We start from the raw sequence: 21,119 nt of genomic DNA on the forward strand, positions 1-21,119 counted from the left end.
TATGAGTGGGGCATCCATGTACTATGGACACATTCTTGTTTTTTTTAAATTTCTGTTATATTTTTGAATTTCTGTTATATTTTAAATGAAAATGACCGTCTATATAAACATTGGTTAAAAAAAATGTCTGCTGTAAAGACTCCATAAGAATAAAAGAAATTGAATGAAGTTAGACTAATATATGAACGACGCATATTAAAATAAATAAAATCTCGAGTGGGCAACTTTTAATATTCTCACAAATTTTACTCCTTATCTGTTTGAAGCTATTAGAACACTCAACAATAATAACATAGAACCACTTCTAATAAAGTGAAGTACTTCCTTTTGGTGGTTAAGTTGGTTAATTAAGTACTGTACTGACTTTAACCCAAATACAGATATATTAGAAAAAAATATCAATTTATTAATTTTGCTTTATATTATTTCTGCTTGAACTGTATCTAAATAAACTGAATTTGGCCTCATTTTATCCAATAGGAATTACAAGCAAACACACTTTAAAATTAAAGGAATTTTAATTTCTATTAATTTTATTTTAAATCTACAAATTTAGTTTGGCATTATTTGAGCGTTTTGACCTCAGATTAAAATGCAACTGAATGTAACACACAAATTTTTAAAGTGTAATTTTTGTCTGGTAAATTAATTTGCATGTGAATTATGCATTAAGTTAACACATCTTTTATAAGTTAAACAATTTGTTCAACAAAAATTCCTTTTATTAGGTAAAAAATCAGTTGAATTAAGGTATGAAAATATTTTTAATTACTATAAAAGGTGTCTGCCACATGTTGTGGACATTTGTCATAAGATGTCTGATACTATTGAAGTATAACTACTTATTTTGGTTTCACCACATGGGATATAATCCAGGGGTACTCTAGAGGAAACTACTTAGTTATCTAAAAAAGATTGTCAAATATTGTATGAAATTCTTTTTCATTGCATTTATCATTTATTATATGTTAATTTTTGTATTTACAAGTTTTGTTGATTTTTGTTATTTTTTTATGATAATTTTTTAAGGTAACATCTGAAATCAATTGCAATTTTTCACTCTTAATAGTTTCACAAATTGACTTTATTCCTCTTCTTCACAGATTGTATGTATCAATTTCAAATTGAAAAATGTCTTTGGCCTAGATAGATTTATTTTTATCCTAGGGTCAGACAATTTATTAATGAAGTTTCATTATTTGATAATGTTAATTAATTTATCTTATTAGCTAATAAAGATATCAAATAATCTATAATTACCCCTATGTTAACCCTTTACAATATACTAGTCTTGTGTTTCAACTTTAATTTCACTATCATAAGTGGAAATTAAGTAGGGATAGATAAAGGAGGGAGGAATACACATCATTCTTTAAACTTTCATTTCTCTTAAATTTTGGAAAGATTTTATTTTTAGATATTCTGGAAAATGTACTTATATTTTGTACTTTTAGTTGTGAGTGCGCATTTTGGAATTTCTGAAGGTAAGCATTAGATTTGATATCAATTGTATTTTCATACTTGCCGTTAGATATAAGCTAAATTTTCCGTAAATTTCTTTATGAAATTTTGCAGCAATTGACCTCCATGAAAACATTTCTTTCTAGTAAGAATTAGCTTGGGGGAAACATAAAAAAGAAAGTTGCAAAATTAAACATTGGAAGACAAAAATCAGTATAAAAATATAAAAAAAAATAGTTCAGAGACACTTAAACTAAGTTCTGGAAAGTTCTTCAGCTTATTAGATGTTCTTCCCTTAGAACTACTACAAATTTCATACAACCAAAAATATATAACTTTTATGAATTGTACCACTACCTAAGGTGGTTACTATACAGCTATGTTAAATATTAAATATTTTTAATGCAGGAAATACATTTTAATCACTTCACTTCAGGTTCTTGCTACCTTGCTCAAATTATCCTACCAATAGTTTATCTATGAATCAAATCTGAAATAAATTGATGGCTATTATAAGTTTTACTTAATTAAAGAATCATAGGGACATCTCTTTTGTTTTAGGTGGTGTAGATACAAATCTATTAGTACGATGCTGTGTGGTAGGTACCCAGTGGGCATCAAAGAGCAGTCGTTGTGACAATTATCCCAGTGCTGTAGAAAATGTTCACCAAGATGACCAGCGGAGTTGTCGTTCTTTGCTTGAGGTTTGTTGTATGAAACAGAAACATCGAACACAGTGTGAGGATGGTAAAAAAGACGCATCGGAAAACAGTTTCTGTGCCATCAGGGATGATGTATTTGGATCAGAGCAGTACAAGGTATGATAAATTACAGTTTAGAACAAGTACTTATCATTACTGAAAAAATGTATTGAAAATACTTTTAAGGAGGCTCGCGGGTACAAAAATTTCAGCAAAAAATTAAACATTTGTTTTTTCATGACGAATTTTATTTATTACACTATTACTCGTTACTTTATGATATGGTACAAATAGTTATCAAAGGTACTAGGATTATAATTTAGTACACCAGACGCGCGTTTCGTCTACATAAGACTCATCAGTGACGCTCATATCAAAATATTTATAAAGCCAAACAAGTACAAAGTTGAAGAGCATTGAGGATCCAAAATTCCAAAAAGTTGTGCCAAATACGGCTAAGGTAATCTATGCCTGGGATAAGAAAATCCTTAGTTTTTTTTTCTCGAAAAATTCAAAGTTTTGTAAGCAGGAAATTTATAAAAATGACCTCATTATTGATATTCATGTCAAAATCATCACAAAAAATCGATTCAGTTTGGCCCCAGATTACTTTTAAAATGTTTATATCATTGAAAAAGCTCCATATTATCTGCCTTTGGTGCAAAAATTACATTTTGGCATTAAAATTGAAATATCTTTTTTATCTTATCGGTGACCTATATTTTTTTCAAATAAGCTGTACATCAACTTAATAAATGTCAAATTTAAGCGATTTCTGTAATTTAGTTCTTTTTAGCTCACCTGGCCCAAAGGGCCAAGTGAGCTTTTCTCATCACTCGGCGTCCGGCGTCCGTCGTCTGTCGTCCGTCGTCGTCGTCGTCGTCGTCGTCGTCCGTCGTTAGCTTTTACAAAAATCTTCTCCTCTGAAACTACTGGGCCAATTTTTACCAAACTTGGCCACAATCATTATTAGGGTATCTAGTTTAAAAATTGTGTCCGGTGACCCGGCCAACCAACCAAGATGGCCGCCATGGCTAAAAATAGAACATAGGGGTAAAATGCAGTTTTTGGCTTATAACTCAAAAACCAAAGCATTTAGAGCAAATCTGACATGGGGTAAAATGGTTAATCAGGTCTAGATCTATCTGCCCTGAAATTTTGAGATGAATCGGACAACCCGTTGATAGGTTGCTGCCCCTGAATTGGTAATTTTAAGGAAATTTTGCTGTTTTTGGTTATTATCTTGAATATTATCATAGATAGAGATAAACTGTAAACAACAAAAATGTTCAGTAAAGTAAGATCTACAAATAAGTCAACAGGACCAAAATGGTCTGTTGACCCCTTTAGGAGTTATTGCCCTTTATAATCAATTTTTAACCATTTTTCGTAAATCTTAGTCATCTTTTACAAAAATCTTCTCCTCTGAAACTACTGGGCCAAATTTTACCAAACTTGGCCACAATCATTATTAGGGTATCTAGTTAAAAAATTGTGTCCGATGACCTGGCTGACCAACCAAGATGGCTGCCATGGCTAAAAATAGAACATAGGGGTAAAATGCAGTTTTTGGCTTATCACTCAAAAACCAAAGCATTTAGAGCAAATCTGACATCAGGTAAAATTGTTTATCAGGTCAAGATCTATCTGCCCTGAAATTTTGAGATGAATTGGACAACCCGTTGATAGGTTGCTGCCCCTGAGTTGGTAATTTTAAGGACATTTTGCTGTTTTTGGTTATTATCTTGAATATTATTATAGATAGAGATAAACTGTAAACAGCAAAAATGTTCAGCAAAGTAAGATCTACAAATAAGTCAACAAGACCAAAATGGTCTATTGATTTCTTTAGGAGTTATTGCCCTTTATAGTCAATTTTTAACCATTTTTCGTAAATCTTAGTTATCTTTTACAAAAATCTTCTCCTCTGAAACTACTGGGCCAAATTAAACCAAACTTGGCCACAATCATCATTGGGGTATGTAGTTTAAAAATTGTGTCCCGTGACCTGGCCAACTCACCAAGATGGCCGCCATGGCTAAAAATAGAACATAGGGGTGAAATGAAGATTTTGGCTTATAACTCTGAAACCGCAGCCTGTAGAGCAAATCTGACATCGGGTAAAATTGTTTATCAGGTCAAGATCTATCTGCCCTGAAATTTTCAGATGAATCTGACAACCTGTTGTTGGGTTGCTGCCCCTGAATTGGTAATTTTAAGGAAATTTTGTTGTTTTTGGTTATTATCTTGAATATTATTATAGATAGAGATAAACTGTAAACATCAATAATGTTAAGCAAAGAAGATTTACAAATAAGTCAACATGATGGAAATGGTCAATTGACCCCTAAGGAGTTATTGTCCTTTATAGTCAATTTTTAACAATTTTCATAAAATTTGTAAATTTTAACTAACATTTTCCACTGAAACTACTGGGCCAAGTTCATTATAGATAGAGATAATTGTAAGTAGCAAGAATGTTCAGTAAAGTAAGATGTACAAACACATCACCATCACCAAAACACAATTTTGTCATGAATCCATCTGCTTCCTTTGTTTAATATTCACATAGACCAAGGTGAGCGACACAGGCTCTTTAGAGCCTCTAGTTTTATTTCGATATTACCTCTATTTCTCCTATTAGTTCCACAGAAAAAAAGGACATTTATAAAAATGTATGCATCTTTCGGAGGCAGATTGTGAGCTTAAATGAATGGTGACCCCACTTTTTTATTTCATTTTTCTAATAAGTATATGATAAAATGCATTTATATAAAAATATAGTGAAATCCTATATTAAAAAAAAATGATTTATACCCCCGAACCCCCTTACTGGTAAACATAGAATATTTTTTAAATTTATTCTTCATAAGGTAAGGTATTATAAGGAACCTTTTTTAAACTCTTGAATATTTAAATACTGTGAATTAGATTTCATAATTTAGTTTTGAATAAATTTGATCCCACAGGTGAATTTTCAAATTTGATTGATTTTTTTTTATATGTAACCATATTTGGTGAGACGGCTCCTTCTCAATAACATTTGTGCATGAAGTCAGAACATTGAAACAACACTGTACTGCGAGTATACAGTGATACAATGGCTTATCCTATTTGTCATCCCTTTCCCAAAAAGTTGAAATAATAGTGAAAAATAGGCGAAAAAAGTAAAGAATCCATCATACAGGGCTCTAATATACAATAAATAGAGAATAATGATTCAAAACTAGAGAAAATGGCCCCCCAAAAAAAGAATACACTGCTAAGGATCTGTGGTTCGGATCATCAATTGTCATTAATATATTCTTGCTGCTTCAGTTTAAGCATTCTTGACAGTTACTTGAATTGAAGTTAATGATTCAGTATATGATATGTGTTTGATCAAATAAACAGTTTATCTTCATTGAAGGAATGCTGTCATTGCTGCAGGGTTGGTATTTCAGCCAGAGCCATGGGTAGTGATTGTAATTTGTTGAGGAATGAGGAATTTGGTGGCCCTTGTGATCGTGTGTATAAAGATTGTTGTCTCGGACCTAATGCAGCTAACATTACAGGTATTATGATATTGGTTAAACGCTAACATCAATGAGTTCATACAATTGCTTTGATAAAATATAACAAACATACCATGAAACAAGATTAAAAACTTGAAAATAAAGATTCCATGAACAAATTTTTGTTTTCCTTTGAGAATGTTTTCAAATGTAACCAAATTCACATAACTTATTTGATATTTTTCTTGGAAATTTTAATGCATAGATTAACTTGGATAAGTTATTATTTGGCCCTGCTAGTGTAATGTATGCTCATGAGTGATGCAATCTTCTTTAATCCTCTAAATTCTATAAATATTTGTTTTCAGAAGTCAGTAATGATATCAATGAGTGTGAACTGTATCCTAATAAGTTATGTAGTCACACTTGTGTTAACACGATTGGCAGTTATAGGTGTGAATGTCCTGAAGGTCATAGTTTACACCGAGATGAATCAACCTGTATAAGGGACCAAGACAGTCGTAAGTATTTCTTCTTTCTACTATATCTGTCACCAGTAGTTGGAGTTCACTAATTTTAGTGAATTAAATTGTTTAACAAAAAAATGAGTAGTCTGGTAAAACACTATGTAAATTTATTTTTCTTGGGGAAAAAATCCTGAAAGAAACATTCATGTACATTAAAACCTAGTGCTTTTTTAAAAGTTGAACGATCAATGTATAAAGGGAGGTAATTCCTAATAAAACAAGATAAATCATTATTCATTGATAACTAAAAGTAGATATGGTTCTTAGACATTGAGACAGCAACTCAATGATACAAAAAATAATCAAGAACATAAAGAGCAATTTCTGCTATTAAAGATTAGGACAAAAATTAGTAGAAAATGCCTTTAATTTATTTAGTTATCATAAGACAATATGCTGTTTACATAAAAAAAATAACTTAGCAAAGATATCAGGCTATATTTTTGTATGCCATACAAGCATACAAGGTCTGAGGATTACTATACAGTCGTGAAAGCAAGTGACCTATAGTTGTTAATGTCTGTGTCATTTTGGTCTCTTGCGGACAGTTGTCTCATTGGCAATCATACCACATCTTCCTTTTTTTATATTTACACTATAATTTAATTAGTGGAATGTTCTCAACTGGAGTTACTTTCATCATTTCACCATTTTGATAACTGATAGTTAAGATTTATGTTTTAGGTATGAGATGTGCCATCTACAACCCCTGTAACCAATTATGTGTAGACACAGATTCTGGAGTGACTTGTCAGTGTAATGCTGGGTATACACTAACATCAGATGGACATACTTGTCAAGGTACTCACTAAAGCATCTGTAGAATTCCTTATGTTTATTTAAACATTTTGAAATGGAAGATATTAGACTACTATTCATTTATATTCTCTATTGTGTGTATTCTTCCTTTTATTTTTTTTTGTGATCAGTTTTCATATCTAGTCGCTGGAGATCATTTAAATTCAAGGGTGCCGCTATAATTGTCAATGTAAGCATAAATGACATTATAGGCAAAATAGCAATACACAGATCAACAATCAATGGTCTTTCGAACTCAGGTGTCCCTTGGCAACATCTCATCTAAGGGCTATTTGATTATAGCTGAGAAATATCATCTCATTGGAAATAACACTGATAAACTATAACTTTCTCCCTACTCACTTCCTTGATAATTTCCAGATCAGAGCTGGCCATTATGGTGTATTAATTCATTGCAAAAAATCACTATGCATACATGTTAACACAAAAAGCAAGGGATAAAATAATAAAACCACTGTGTGTGTGGTTCATTGTGATATAAAGGTTTTTATCAGGAATTTATAGGTTTTTTAATATTTCCAAAGAATAAACTATAAATAGACAAACATATTTACTCATTGTTGAAGGTTGTACAGTTCGTACAGTGATCTATAGTTGTTTATTTCTGTCTCATTTGGTCTCTTGTGGAGAGTTGTCTCATTGACAATAATACCACATCTTCTTATTCTAAGTTTTCTGCATGATGATGAAATGTAAAAAGACAAAATTGATATCAATCATATATTGTGTATCTAATTTATATTTCAGATAGGGATGAATGTCGAGAAGGTCTACACAACTGCACAAGTGACACACGATGTGTTAACTATGAAGGAACACACAGGTGTGAACGGATACCACCACCCCAATGTCCAGAGGGAGCTGAACTTAATCCTGTTACAAGACAGTGTGTCACGAAAAGGCAGTGTAATAGAGGATTTGATTTTAATGTGATTTCCTTAGCTTGTGAAGGTATGATTTTTGTGCTACAAAAATTCTGATATCGTGTGTTTTCAATTTGTATTTTGTGTCGACAGCAAGTTTAACATAATGAAAGGCATATGAATCCTTATCCAGTGGTAGTGTCGACTATTTAATTTCAAAAAGTAGAAAACCTGGTTTCACACCTTGTATACAGATTATATATGATTAAACTATATTTTGTGTATGGTATTAATTATTGTAAGAAACAAATGACTGTTTGGCAGGTTCATCTAACCTTGACCTCCTGTACATAGATCAATGATAATGATAATGTTAGTTTTAGTCACCACACTAGGCGAAGTGAGCGACAAAGTCGCTCTAGGTCTCCCCACTTCGCTCTAGAGAAGTTCCAGGGAGAAGTTTATGTCGCCCTCGATTTTCAGTAAAATTCCTCAATGTCGCCTCATGATTTTTGAGAAATTCTCGATTCAAACGTAAACGACCGATAGGTATTGAAATACAAAGCATGTTTCCCCAAATTCAGAACTGATTTTTCCCCGATAGTATCATACATCAAGGTAAAAATTGCATGCCCAGTTGTACTATAAGCAAGAAAAAAGAAAATCTCAATTTTGTTATGATTGTTTATTGTCCGCCATCTTTGTTATTAAAAATTGTAGATGGCACCATTTCATCTTTTCATCTCTCATCATTTACCTTATCCATATTGAAATGCACTATTAATTTTGATGTTCTTATATTTACCTCGGGGGGGAGGGGGGGGGGGCACTTGCTATATAATTAGTGGTAGGGATGAGCCGCTGGAATAGGTCACTTTTTCATGCTCTATGATATATGAAAAGGGTGAGAAATTCAGATTAAATATATCAATAGGTTGATATTATCACTTGCTTGATTATATAATAAGTATCTGAAACTAATCAGATGTCCGTATTTATTCTTGATGAGGTTAAACCACAGTCGTAAATGCATCAGTTATTTGTCAAACCAATTAAACTCTATTTATACTGAAATGGTATTCCCACTGATGCCAGTGATAGATGCAATAAATCCAACTATTTTGACATTTGCACCTAATTAACATTCAAGGGTTTGTAAACATGAAACATGATAACAATTATTTAAAGAAATTCCTTTGTGACAGCATCCTTTAAGAGGGAACGGCAATGAAACTTTTTATCAGTTTTTGATTAATATTTAAACATGTTAAAATCAGTGAAGGTGTTACACTCTGGGGTGATATTTTATTTATCTGACCATAGATGTAATACCATCTATGATCTGACCAAACGTCTTTTATATGTATTGTATTTTGGAATTGAAATATCTTCATAATGAGATGTAAAATGTAAAAATATTGAAATATATCTATAGGTCTGTTTTTTCTTAATTAATATATGACAAGGTATATATTTTTTATTAACAAAATATATGAAAAGGGTGGGGTACTCGATGTCTCAGCTGCTCACCCCTACCAAAAAAAGTTTGAAGTGAAATGAAAATACCGCAAATGTGTGCGATTACATGTACACGATTTGAAATTAACAGTTTTACTTTACGTTTTCAACACATGTCAAACATTTTTCTCTCTGAATTCTTATTAAATATTATTTTAAGAACAAATGCATTTTGAATCATGATCTTAGCAATGAAAGACAGTGACACCGTATTTTAACTTTTCTTAATTGATTATCATTTTTGTTTTAAAAGGTTCTTGGACTTGGTTTAATTTTAAAATCTTTGAAATGCAGCATAATTTGATCCAGGTCAAATCTTCAATTCATTTAGACCTACAAGAATAAACATATGCCACTAACGTATGGTCCTTATGTCATGATATTTTTTGACAATTTGCATAGGACCACATGTAAATAAAAAAGTATTTCAGACTACAAGCATGACAAGACAAGGACTTACAAAATGTACTTCCTTAGCAATTGTCATGAAATAATGATTAGTAAAGTAACAAAACATTTTATTCATAAAAAGTATAAACACGATCTGTCGATTTTCCCTGAAGTCTCCCTGTTGGGCCTTCACTTCTCCCTGAAGTCTCCCTGTTGGGTCTTCACTTTTCCCTGTTTGGCTGCCAGGGAGAAGTGACTTCTCCCTATAATTTTTAAGTGTGGTGACCCCTGACTGTTTATACTTTAGGTATAACATTTTTCCCCTTAGACTTTCAACATAAATTTTATTATGCTAAATAAAGCTGGCAAGACTTCAAGCATGTGCACTCCTGTTTAAAACATTTTGAAATTTTTAAGATATTGATGAGTGTGCCCAGCAGATCGATGCCTGTACACCAGAGCAGAGATGTGAAAATAATGATGGATCATATTCCTGTAGGAGAATAGTAGGCTGTGGAACAGGATATTCCTTGGATGAGGAAACACAGTCCTGTATAGGTAAGTTATTCCTATTCCTGTAGGAGAATTGTAGTCTGTGGAACAGGATATTCCTTGAATGAGGAAACACAGTCCTGTATAGGTAAGTTATTCTTATTCCTGTAGGAGAATTGTAGGCTGTGGAACAGGATATTCCTTGGATGAGGAAACACAGTCCTGTATAGGTAAGTTATTCCTATTCCTGTAGGAGAATTGTAGGCTGTGGAACAGGATATTCCTTGGATGAGGAAACACAGTCCTGTATAGGTAAGTTATTCCTATTCCTGTAGGAGTATTGTAGGCTGTGGAACAGGATATTCCTTGGATGAGGAAACACAGTCCTGTATAGGTAAGTTATTCCTATTCCTGTAGGAGAATTGTATGCTGTGGAACAGGATATTCCTTGGTTGGGGAAACTCAGTCTTGTATAGGTAATTAAAAACTCATTGAGATGTGATTATGATTATTAAAGGGTAATACTGTTGTCAGGAAAATTGCAGGCTGCTTGTCAAGAGATCTTGAAAGAGGAAGAAAGAAAGATCTGTATAGGTAGTAGTATGAAATTGACTAAAAAAAATGGAATGAAGCATTTTGTTCCTGCTTTAAACTTGAAGCCTGGTACAAGTTAAAGAACCGCAGTCCTGTATTCATAGTAAAGGTTAGATAGAGAATTAAATTAATACCTTTAGTGGAATTATTGTCTATCAATATTTTGCATGTATTTTATGGGAAAAGAGACAAAAACCTAGATGATGAAATAGAGGGTTAACATTCTTTATGCAAAAAAATAAATATAGCCGTTTTGTATCTTTTAGTCTATGTAAATTAAGCCAAAATGTTTATGAAATTTGAAAAAAATCGGACATATTCCCTGATGATGTCACAGTAAAACTGTGCATCTTCATAGGAAATTTACTATTTCTGAAAGAGTTTCCCAAATTGTAGAAAATATAATGAATCCATGTAAAATTATTGTACACTATGTTATTTTCAGTGATTTTACATAGCCAAAAAGGTCAAAAATGTACCTATTCCTCCGAAATATAATCTGCATTTTTATTCATACAGAATGATATGTGAATCTTAAGATTACAATTAAATTACTCAGATTTATATTCACTATACATTGTCTACATGTTACATATAATACATGTGTGTTATCTAATAATAAATTGAGATATATCTATATGATAATTTGTAGATGTGAATGAATGTGAGGCTGGCACACATAATTGTGGTAATGGGTATGAATGTGTCAACATTGAAGGATCATTCAGATGTACTCCAATTAAATGTCCAGATGGACATCAATTCAGTACCAGGACAGGCAAATGTGAGAGGGTTAACTGTCCCAGAGGATTCAGGGCGGATTCCAGAGGAATGTGCATTGGTAATTTATACTGAATAAAGTTTTGAGGGTATCGATTCAACTGCATGTCAATGCAGTATCGAAGGGTTAATTAGAGGAGTTCTTGCAGTTGATACTTTATTTTGTTACCATCTGAATGCAGTTTATACTGAATTATGTCCCCTTCTGAATGCAGTTCACAATGAATTATGTCCCCTCTTAAATGGTTTCATTGGTAAATATAGATATAGGTTTGATATACATGAGACAACAATTTGATGAAATGTGGAGATAACGTATAATTTATAAGGAATGGCACTTTTATTGAAGTTCTTCATATGAACAGTTGCTGGGAGAACTATTGATATGTACTGAATTGTTGAAAACTTACACCAACGTAAGATCTGATTTCAGTTTTGACTCATATTGTTCTTTTGATATTTAACAATGTCATATCTATTATACAGATTTGGATGAGTGCCAGAGATCTGGAATATGTGATTCTACTGAAACTTGTGAAAATACCTATGGAGCATATAGATGCCGTTCTAATTATGACTGTGAATCAGGTTACCAAGCTGATACCCGGTCAGGAAACTGTGTTGGTAAGATATCATACAGTATTTCTCTAAATAAACTTTATCCTGTCCTTTGAAATACATTATACAAAGCTGCAAAAATCAAATAATAATAACAGCTAAGATTTAACTTCACCTTCAAGGAGTCAAGCCATGACAATACTTGAAGATTTAACTTCACCTTCTAGGAGTCAAACCATGACAATACCTGAAGATTTAACTTCACATTCTAGGAGTCAAACCATGACAATACCCCAAAATTACTAGTGTAAAGTCATTCAAACAGGAAAACCAACGGTCTAATGAATAGAAATATAATCTACTGTGGATTCAATTATTTTCTTGGGTACCAATTTTTGTGGATTAAGGAAAACTTACTTGTTCAGGGATATTTAATTTTGTGGTTTTGCCAAAGTCTGTATACAAGCCTATAGATTTTTTTTATTCTTTGAATGTTTAATTTCGTGGTTCACCTGTACCAACAATATCCATGAAAATTGATATCCAACAAATATTAATGAATCCACAGTTTTGCAAACAATAAACAAAACAATAGTGTGCTAGCCTTAAGTACAGAAGGATGTGAGGTTTGATCATCAGTCAAGTCAAACCAATAACTTTAAAATTGGTAATTGCTACTCATTTACTAAAAGTATTGATTAACTGAAGGTAATAATGTGTGTGTGTCCTTCTTACAAATGCTGTCAGTTGTTGCATTGTCCAGCAGTGGCGGATCCAGCCATTTTAAAAGGGGGGGTTCCAACCCCCGGAACCCCCCCCCCCTGGATCCGCCACTGTCCAGTGTTGTTTTTTTCACTATACAGATATCGATGAATGTGCAAGAGGGACCCATGATTGTGCTTCAAGTCAGAAATGTATAAATAGACGAGGAAGTTTTATATGTGATTGTCCAGAGGGATTTAGGCAATCAGCTGAGGGCATATGTCAAGGTAGATATAAACCTATAGTAAAATTACAGATGAAGACTTAAGGTGCATGGGAATACTGGTATATCAGAATTTTAAGAATGCTTTTATCAAATCAAAAATTAAGAGAAGATATAAAAAATATTATTATATATATAAATATAAACAATTTTAGCATTTTGTCAATCATATTCAATAAAAAAAAAAATGTTAAGAAAATTGGAATTTAAAGTATATCAAATCTAGTTTACATTTTGGTCCTTTATCAAATTGCAACAACTGTGAATACAATAGATAAATGTAAGAAGTTCAGCTTTACTAATGTTAGGGCAAAAATTGACGACAATTTGTCAAGTCAACATTACAACTTGTGGTTTCAGATGATTTGCTTTTTTTTCCAAGTGTACCGTACTCTTTAAAATGAACCATAAAATCTACAAAAAAAAAACACAAGTATATGTAACTTTACATTATAACAAGATGGTGCTTATAACTACAATTTATTTCATTTCTCAGATGTTGATGAATGTGCTTATGGAAATGTTTGTCCTTTTAATGCTGGTTGTACCAATACTCAAGGAAGTTATAGGTGTGAATGTAATCCTGGACTAAAACAGGAGGGAAGAATGTGTGTGGGTAAGATAAATTTGTTACACCCTTAATGAAATTTACGGACCATAGTTATAATGTATTAGGTTACTAGAACACTGTGTATCAAATTTAGTATGGGACTTTGGTGGCTGAGTGGTCTTAATCACTAGCCAGTCAACACTGAAGTTGTGAGTTTCAACCCCGCTCTTACGGGTGCGTTCGACTCCAATCTTACTTGACTAGGATTGTCAGTTTTCCTATCAAAAGGTCTGTGGTTTTCTCTGGGCACTCTGGCTTCCTCCACCAATAAAAACTGGCCACCATGTAAAATAGCTTAAAAGTGGCTTCAAACACAAAAAATCAAATCAAAATTAGTAGTTCCAATGCTCCATGTAGTTATGTCACCCATATATATTGAAATAGGTCACTATAGTGCCTAACAAGATTTTGTGAGGTAGACGAAATTGACTTTAAAACGATCGTATTGACTTTTGATGTGCAGAAATAGGCAGATCGGACATATTTTGACTTTAGTTACTTACTTCTTAAGTTTGGGATTAATTGTAATCAACATATTCCAATGAGACTGAAAAATGCTTTTTTTTATTATGATAAATAATAATTTTACCTGCCGTAGTCGTGCGTAAAATATATTTCGGTATTTCTCTTACGAAAATGACTTGTTTAATGGAACAAAACGTATTATTTGTAAACTTTCTTTTTACTCTTCACAATAGGCTTTTAAAAAATAACCTTTCAACTGTATATTCCGAAAATTTTGTGAAAATCGAATAAGTGGCAATTCTTACCTTTCATACCTTAACTTTCATTGATAAAACATAATATTGACTCGTCCAGTGTCCAGTTTGAAGGTCATTTTAGTTACCGTACACATTCATGCACGTTCTAATTAATCAATAGTCATGTATGAAAAGCATAAACAAGTTTGAAGGTAAACTAATAACAACTTAATCCAATCAAATTGCCTACGATTCAATAACAATGACCAGTCCACATCATAAAAATGTAGAGGGGTAAACTGGGTAGGGAGAAAATGTCAGATATATTAAGTTCATTATTTTGCAATAACGAGTAAAAATTTGTTAACCAATAGATTTGTTATAATTTCATAAACATGTCGTTATGTATTGGTATAGTTTTTGGAACTTTCATTAGCGTATTTAAGGCTGTAGAAAGTTTGGCCTTCAAAAGTCAACATAATCATTGACTTTATAAAGAAAATTCGCCTTTTTAAAACATTGAATGTTTCACAAATAATACGCGACAACAAAGCAAAATCATTTCTTAAAACACTGCAAAAAAAATAATTCTGATTGATGCAGTGGTATTGTCATAAATTGCACTGGAGTGAACAGTGGTACATCAAACGTCGAATTCCCTCACACAATGTTATCACACACTATAGCTCACTATGTATAATTAATAATATCATTATTATCTACTTTAACCTACTTTTGTTGTTTTGCTATTTTTAGACATTGATGAGTGTCAAGAGCAGAATAGGTGTCAACACGGTTGTGTCAACATGTTAGGATCCTATCATTGTACATGTGAAACAGGATACCAGTTATCTACTGATCAAAGAACATGTGAAGGTCAGTATTAGAGAGTGAAAGAGTAAATCCCAATGTTGATATCACACTAGGATTAAATACCGGTTAAGTGTCAAAATTACTGTTTCCCTGTGAAGTGTCCTCAAATTTTATCCTGTAGAAAACTAATTCATTTTTGCATCTTGAATTTTTTCTTAAAAATACTTGTAAGCAGAAAAAAATTGCTGAAATAAGTAATTTGTTACCTTTGTTTTTACTAACATTTATTCAATGCTCATTTTTACAGATATTGATGAATGTCGTACCTATGCCAACAGAGGTCAGGTTTGTGCTGGAGAATGTGTAAATCTACCAGGTTCTTACAGATGTTCATGTCCCGAAGGATGGAGATCTCTTTCTAATGGAAGAACATGTCAAGGTAAGGTCAAGGTCATATACATGTTGTATGATTTACTTAAGATTTAGTGGCTTGAACTTCGATTTACCATACACTTCATTGAGTAAGTGTAATTTCCAACTAAATTGAACAGGTCAAATGTTAAGGTATTGAGCTGTTTTATTTGAGTAATAAAGATTTTTTTAAATGAATTTCCTTAATTGTTATAAATAGGCTAGCACAACATGTATTAATAAAAGTATGCAGAATGGAATATTCACAGCAAGGAAGTGACATTGGCTAAATTTGTAAAAAAAAGTAAAAAACTAGGCTGATGCAAAGAAAAATGTCACATGACATGTCTTTTTCTACCTCCACATTGAAACAACTATCCCTGAACTCTTCTATCATTTTGTGTCTGAACATTACCATAGTTTTTTGGTTTGAATTATACGAAAACATATGTTCTTTTAGATGTTGATGAGTGTGCAGAAGGCACGGCTAGATGTCAAGGTCAAGAGGCCATGTGCTATAACACTCGAGGAAGTTACAAATGTCCACAGATTCAGTGTCCATCAGGATTTGTCAGAACACCTTTAGGTCCAAGAAGAAATAGGTAAATTGTTATTTTATGAAGATTAAAGTTAATTATGTTAATAGTTTGTTTTTGTTTGTTTGTTTCTGATTGTTTTTACTCGTACTGCATTTTTGTTAAAATCAATATTAGTTTTTTAAACCATATTATTGCATCAAAGTCAAAAGCCAACACAAGAACTTGCATGTAAGATTTGCTGCTGGATATACACAAACTGTTAAAAATAAGCACCATTTCATTGAATTTTAGAATATAAATAGATATGAAATAATACATAATGCATGATTGAAAAATGTCACAGCAATACTTTAAAAAATAACTTGAAACTGCCTTACTTGTTAAATTAGTTATGTATAACCTAATAATGCTTGAAATGTTATCTGTGCATTTAAAATGTTGCAAATTCTTATGGTGTTACTTAATATACTGCCAAACAAATCATTGAAGTTTATATTTAAACGATTTAGAAATCAATTGATGGATTTATCTCCCTTTATTTCAGCGTTCGTTGTAAAAGAATATCTTTCACCTGTCGACAGAATGACTATGAATGTATAAATGCACCAATTTCTTTGTCATACAACTTCCTGTCCTTTCCTGAAAATGTGAAAATTCCAAGTGACTTATTTGCAATGTCAGGACCGCAGACGTCAGAAAAAATATTTGACTGGGAATTAAAGGTTGTCAATGTGACACCACTTAGAGCTGATTCAGTGAAAGTTAATCGTGGTTATTTTGACTTGAAGGTGGGGCCTGGTGAAGCTGTCGTTGCTTTAAATTACAGAGTTTCTGGAGCTCAAGATATTGAACTGGAATTAAAAATGAAAATAACAGACAGAAGAACAAGATACACAGGGACAGCTGTGTCCAAAATATTCCTTTATGTCACAGGAGCTAACATTTCATAGTCTTGAAAGTGTCATGTTCTTTCAAAATAAACTTTTATAGAACAAAACAAAAACAAAACTTGCATTGCTATTTGAAAACTGTATTCCTGTTTTATATTGATTGTTCATTAAACAGACATTTATCATAAAAGTTGATGGTCATTTATTTGTGCATTATATAAGACACAAAAATAAAAGAATGATTTTTTTGGAAAATAAATGAAGATGTGTAGTGTGTTTTAATTGTAAGATTTAAACATATGTAGCTAAAGTATTAAATTCAAGAAAAAAATCTCCTCAATTTTTGTAAGAAATGTGATAAGAGACTTTTTACATTTAATGCATCAGCTGTTTTATGAATGCTAACTAACTTGAGGCATGCATGTTTTAATATTTTAATTTTTTTTGAAACACACTTACAGCTTTTTCAATTTTCCATTTTTTTTTTGTGTTGTACATATTGACCAAGAATGTTCAGAATGTATAAAGAATTTATGGTGTATATATCTTAATCATTTCATTAGTCTGGATAAATATTATCTTGATTGTATTTTGTAAAATGTGGTAGGGCTAATACTCAATACATTCCATTTGTATATATAAACCCCAAATGATAACTCCCACCAAGTAAAGTTAAAAAAAAATCTGGTCAAAGAAAGCCAACTTTAATCTCAAATGGATTCATCACCTTAGTACAAGTTTTTTCAAATGAATGCATGTCAGAGCTATAAATTGAACAGTATTTTGTTTGACTTAAGTTTTACAATGAAAACACATAAGTATACCAAATGAAAACAGAATGATAATGTGGCAAAATAAATATACATATGTTCATATTTTATTTCGCGTTTAACCCTTTCAGTCCACTTCGCGGCTATTTAGTTTCGCTATTTTCAAATTTATACGATGTAGTTTAAGAAGGAAAGGTCTTAGTTTTACATTTTCGCTTGGTTTACAGTATTATATTAATTTTCAACAAGTTTATAGCTTTGATTTAGCAAAATAAGTATAACTTTGTGACAATTTAAGCTCTACCCTGTTTTTGTACTAATTAAAGCTCTTTAAGATTAGTGTAGATAGAAACCTTTAGTAGTCCCCAACCCTATTATATTATATTTCATCATTGATATGTGTGCTAATGATCAGTTGACATATTCCAATCAGTATTATCAAACTTTTTTAAACTTCAAAATTAGCAATTTTGTTATCTCATATTATTCATAACTTTTGATGCCACCCTATTTTGCATGTGTTCAAAGTAAAAAATCAATAGAAAGCAGTTTGAACTTTTGAAATTACAGAATATATCTTCTAATGCTATCATCATTAAAAACCCTGTATACTTTCATCAAATTTGTATGCTTTGTAAGGAAAGTTTTCTTGGACTAGATGTATCAAACTTTTTACTGGCTCCCATTTTTTGTGTCTTGTTCACAACTAGCTTACTTCTGGAAATGTTAATAAATGTATATTAGTAGACATAGATAAACTAGTGCCAGGGGACTATAGTGCAATAATTAACAGCTCATCATGCTGCCATTGTGAATATATAAGATGTAACTAAATCGTAACTAATATAAAGCATGTATTGTTGTACAGTTTTACTTTGCAATCAAAATTATGCACGGAAGACTACTCTTCTTATGTCTGTTTTCACTTTTTATAATAAAAAAAGAATGCTTTCATAAATGTTTGTATTTGTGTTCTGTTCTGTATTGCTAAGCATAAAAATGTACTAATCTTGTCAAAGGTACCATATTTTTTCTTCAAACTACACTCCAAATTTAAATGACAAAGAAAAATTTGCATCAAGATTGAATATAATGATTGATGAATGAATTTTGGTGTTTTAACACCACTTAGTGTTAACACTATTGGCTCTTTCTTCGAAGTCAGTTTCTATTGGTGGAGGAGACAAGATACACTGATCTTAGGCATGAAAACTCACAATCCTAGTTCATTAAGATTGGAGTTGAGCACACCTTCCATGTGCAGGGTTCTAACTTAAAACCACAGTATTGACAGGCTAGTGGTACAGACAACTCTGCCACTAAGGCCCCATATATTTATTTCAATTTACAATCCAGCTAAAAAACATCTACTGAAAGGTTTTATTTCATAGAAAAACTATTGAAAAGACATTTAAAAAATTGAAGTGGTTTGATTGCCAACAAGAAACTTACAACAGGGTAAGCCAAAAAAGCCCCAAAATGGCAATATGACAAATGTAATACAATTCAAACAAGAAAACAAAGTTGACATTCACACATTTGAAAACATAAATATATTATGAAAAAATCTCAACTTGTGGTCAACCAAATTTTAAAATTTGAATCTTTTTCAAAAGAGCTATTTTGCTGGCAAATGATGGTGTCGTCTGCAGCAGAGTACCATGTGACTTGAAGTCCCTAGACTGTATCCAGAATAAGACCAAGTCTGTTGCCTGGCAGTTTGTTGCTTTGCCATCTTTACCTGTGCTTCTCGATGCTGTGGAAGTTCTTAATATCCAGACTAATTTTGCTTATCTTCCAAATCTCTATCTTACTATAATAGATGGAAATGATGACAAAATCTTTGTTGCTGAAGCAAATGGTGATACTGGTGAGTAGCTGTATATATAGACTTAGTACAGTTTGAAGAAATTGCATGCGATTTCTGTAAGTTATACATTTTAAAAAAAGATACATACTGTGGATTTGTTATTGTTTGTGGTATACAAATTTTCATGGGTACAGTGGAAAGGGAGAAGGGAGATCAATCAATGACTATACTGGGTATATCTTTTAGTAAAATTAAATTTGAATTTGTCCAACTGACTAGTTTGTATGACAAATGAAACTTTAAGTTTTCAAAATGAAGTGGAACAAAAGTAGCATTGGTACTAATTAATGCATTTTTGGCACAAACAGATGATGCCCTTCATACTTTAAGTCGAAGCTTAATTACCCAATCTAGAACATTTGTGAAATTATTTAGAGAGATTCACAATTATGAGCCAAAACACAAAGACAGTTCTAGTAGTATTAGAATTACAAAGATAACTTTACTGTTTCCCTATAATACCAATGTTAGACAAGGAACAGGTAATTCTACATTTATTTCATGTATACATATAAGCATCATTTTATCAATTGTTGACTTTTCCAGCTGTCTTGAAACTGGTGAAAGGTGTTGCAGGACCAAGAGAATTCAAAATAACAGTCAAGCTAGAATACTGGAATTTTTTTGGAACAATACTTCTTTCTGTACATTTTATACATGTACATGTTGATATCTCAAAATGGGATTATCTGTGAATTAAATTTGAAAACTATGGTATGTTCAAATCAAGTAATTTAATAGAGCTAATTGAATAAAGTGAACTTCTTTGGTACATGATAGAATATTCAAAAGGATAGAGTTGTTTAATAAATGGCATACAATCTTTACCATTGGACATGGGGTTGTCAACTGAAACAATGGTTGACCTTGACCCGTGACCTAGGAAGTTGTACATACATATGACACACCTTCTGGTGTTGGCTAATACACATGTCAAGTATAAACTTTGAAATCAAAACAATCAAAAGATATAGAGCAGACACAATTTTTACCGTAGAACATGGGGTAGTTAACTAAAATCAAAGTTTTTGACCTTGACTTGACCTAGAAAGTTGTACAAATGCAGGGAGTTCAAATGTTTTAACAGGTGCCAACATTCACCCTCATATGAGACAGTATTAAAACAATGCATGTAACACAATAACCAAAAAAATTGTATAAATAGTTTAATTATAAATAAACATGTAATCAATATATAAAATCAAAATTATTATTATATTCAAAACAACTAATTTGAATGATCATCAGTGATTTATATAAATATATGATTGGTCTTTCACTTTAATATCAACATGAACAGTTTTGAGATTTGATTGATAGATTCATTATGGTA

At 31.8% G+C, this 21,119-nt stretch overlaps 1 protein-coding gene across 1 annotated transcript in view; it reads left to right on the forward strand.

Moving 5' to 3' along the window:
* LOC143073839 (uncharacterized) overlaps positions 1-18,878 on the forward strand; it is a 36,347-nt gene extending 17,469 nt beyond the window's left edge. Inside the window, exons 12-26 of the mRNA XM_076249787.1 lie at positions 1,070-1,106; positions 2,023-2,279; positions 5,572-5,716; positions 6,025-6,177; positions 6,868-6,984; positions 7,750-7,953; positions 10,191-10,331; positions 11,512-11,700; positions 12,126-12,263; positions 13,061-13,186; positions 13,679-13,798; positions 15,250-15,369; positions 15,614-15,745; positions 16,178-16,319; positions 16,801-18,878. Coding sequence (XP_076105902.1) covers positions 1,070-1,106; positions 2,023-2,279; positions 5,572-5,716; positions 6,025-6,177; positions 6,868-6,984; positions 7,750-7,953; positions 10,191-10,331; positions 11,512-11,700; positions 12,126-12,263; positions 13,061-13,186; positions 13,679-13,798; positions 15,250-15,369; positions 15,614-15,745; positions 16,178-16,319; positions 16,801-17,206 — 2,427 coding nt within the window. The 3' untranslated portion in view covers positions 17,207-18,878. The remainder of the gene's footprint in view (positions 1-1,069; positions 1,107-2,022; positions 2,280-5,571; positions 5,717-6,024; positions 6,178-6,867; positions 6,985-7,749; positions 7,954-10,190; positions 10,332-11,511; positions 11,701-12,125; positions 12,264-13,060; positions 13,187-13,678; positions 13,799-15,249; positions 15,370-15,613; positions 15,746-16,177; positions 16,320-16,800) is intronic.
* The last annotated feature ends 2,241 nt before the right edge of the window (positions 18,879-21,119 follow it).

This window comes from Mytilus galloprovincialis, chromosome 1, assembly GCF_965363235.1.
Source record: "Mytilus galloprovincialis chromosome 1, xbMytGall1.hap1.1, whole genome shotgun sequence".
Classification (NCBI taxonomy): Eukaryota; Metazoa; Mollusca; class Bivalvia; order Mytilida; family Mytilidae; genus Mytilus; species Mytilus galloprovincialis.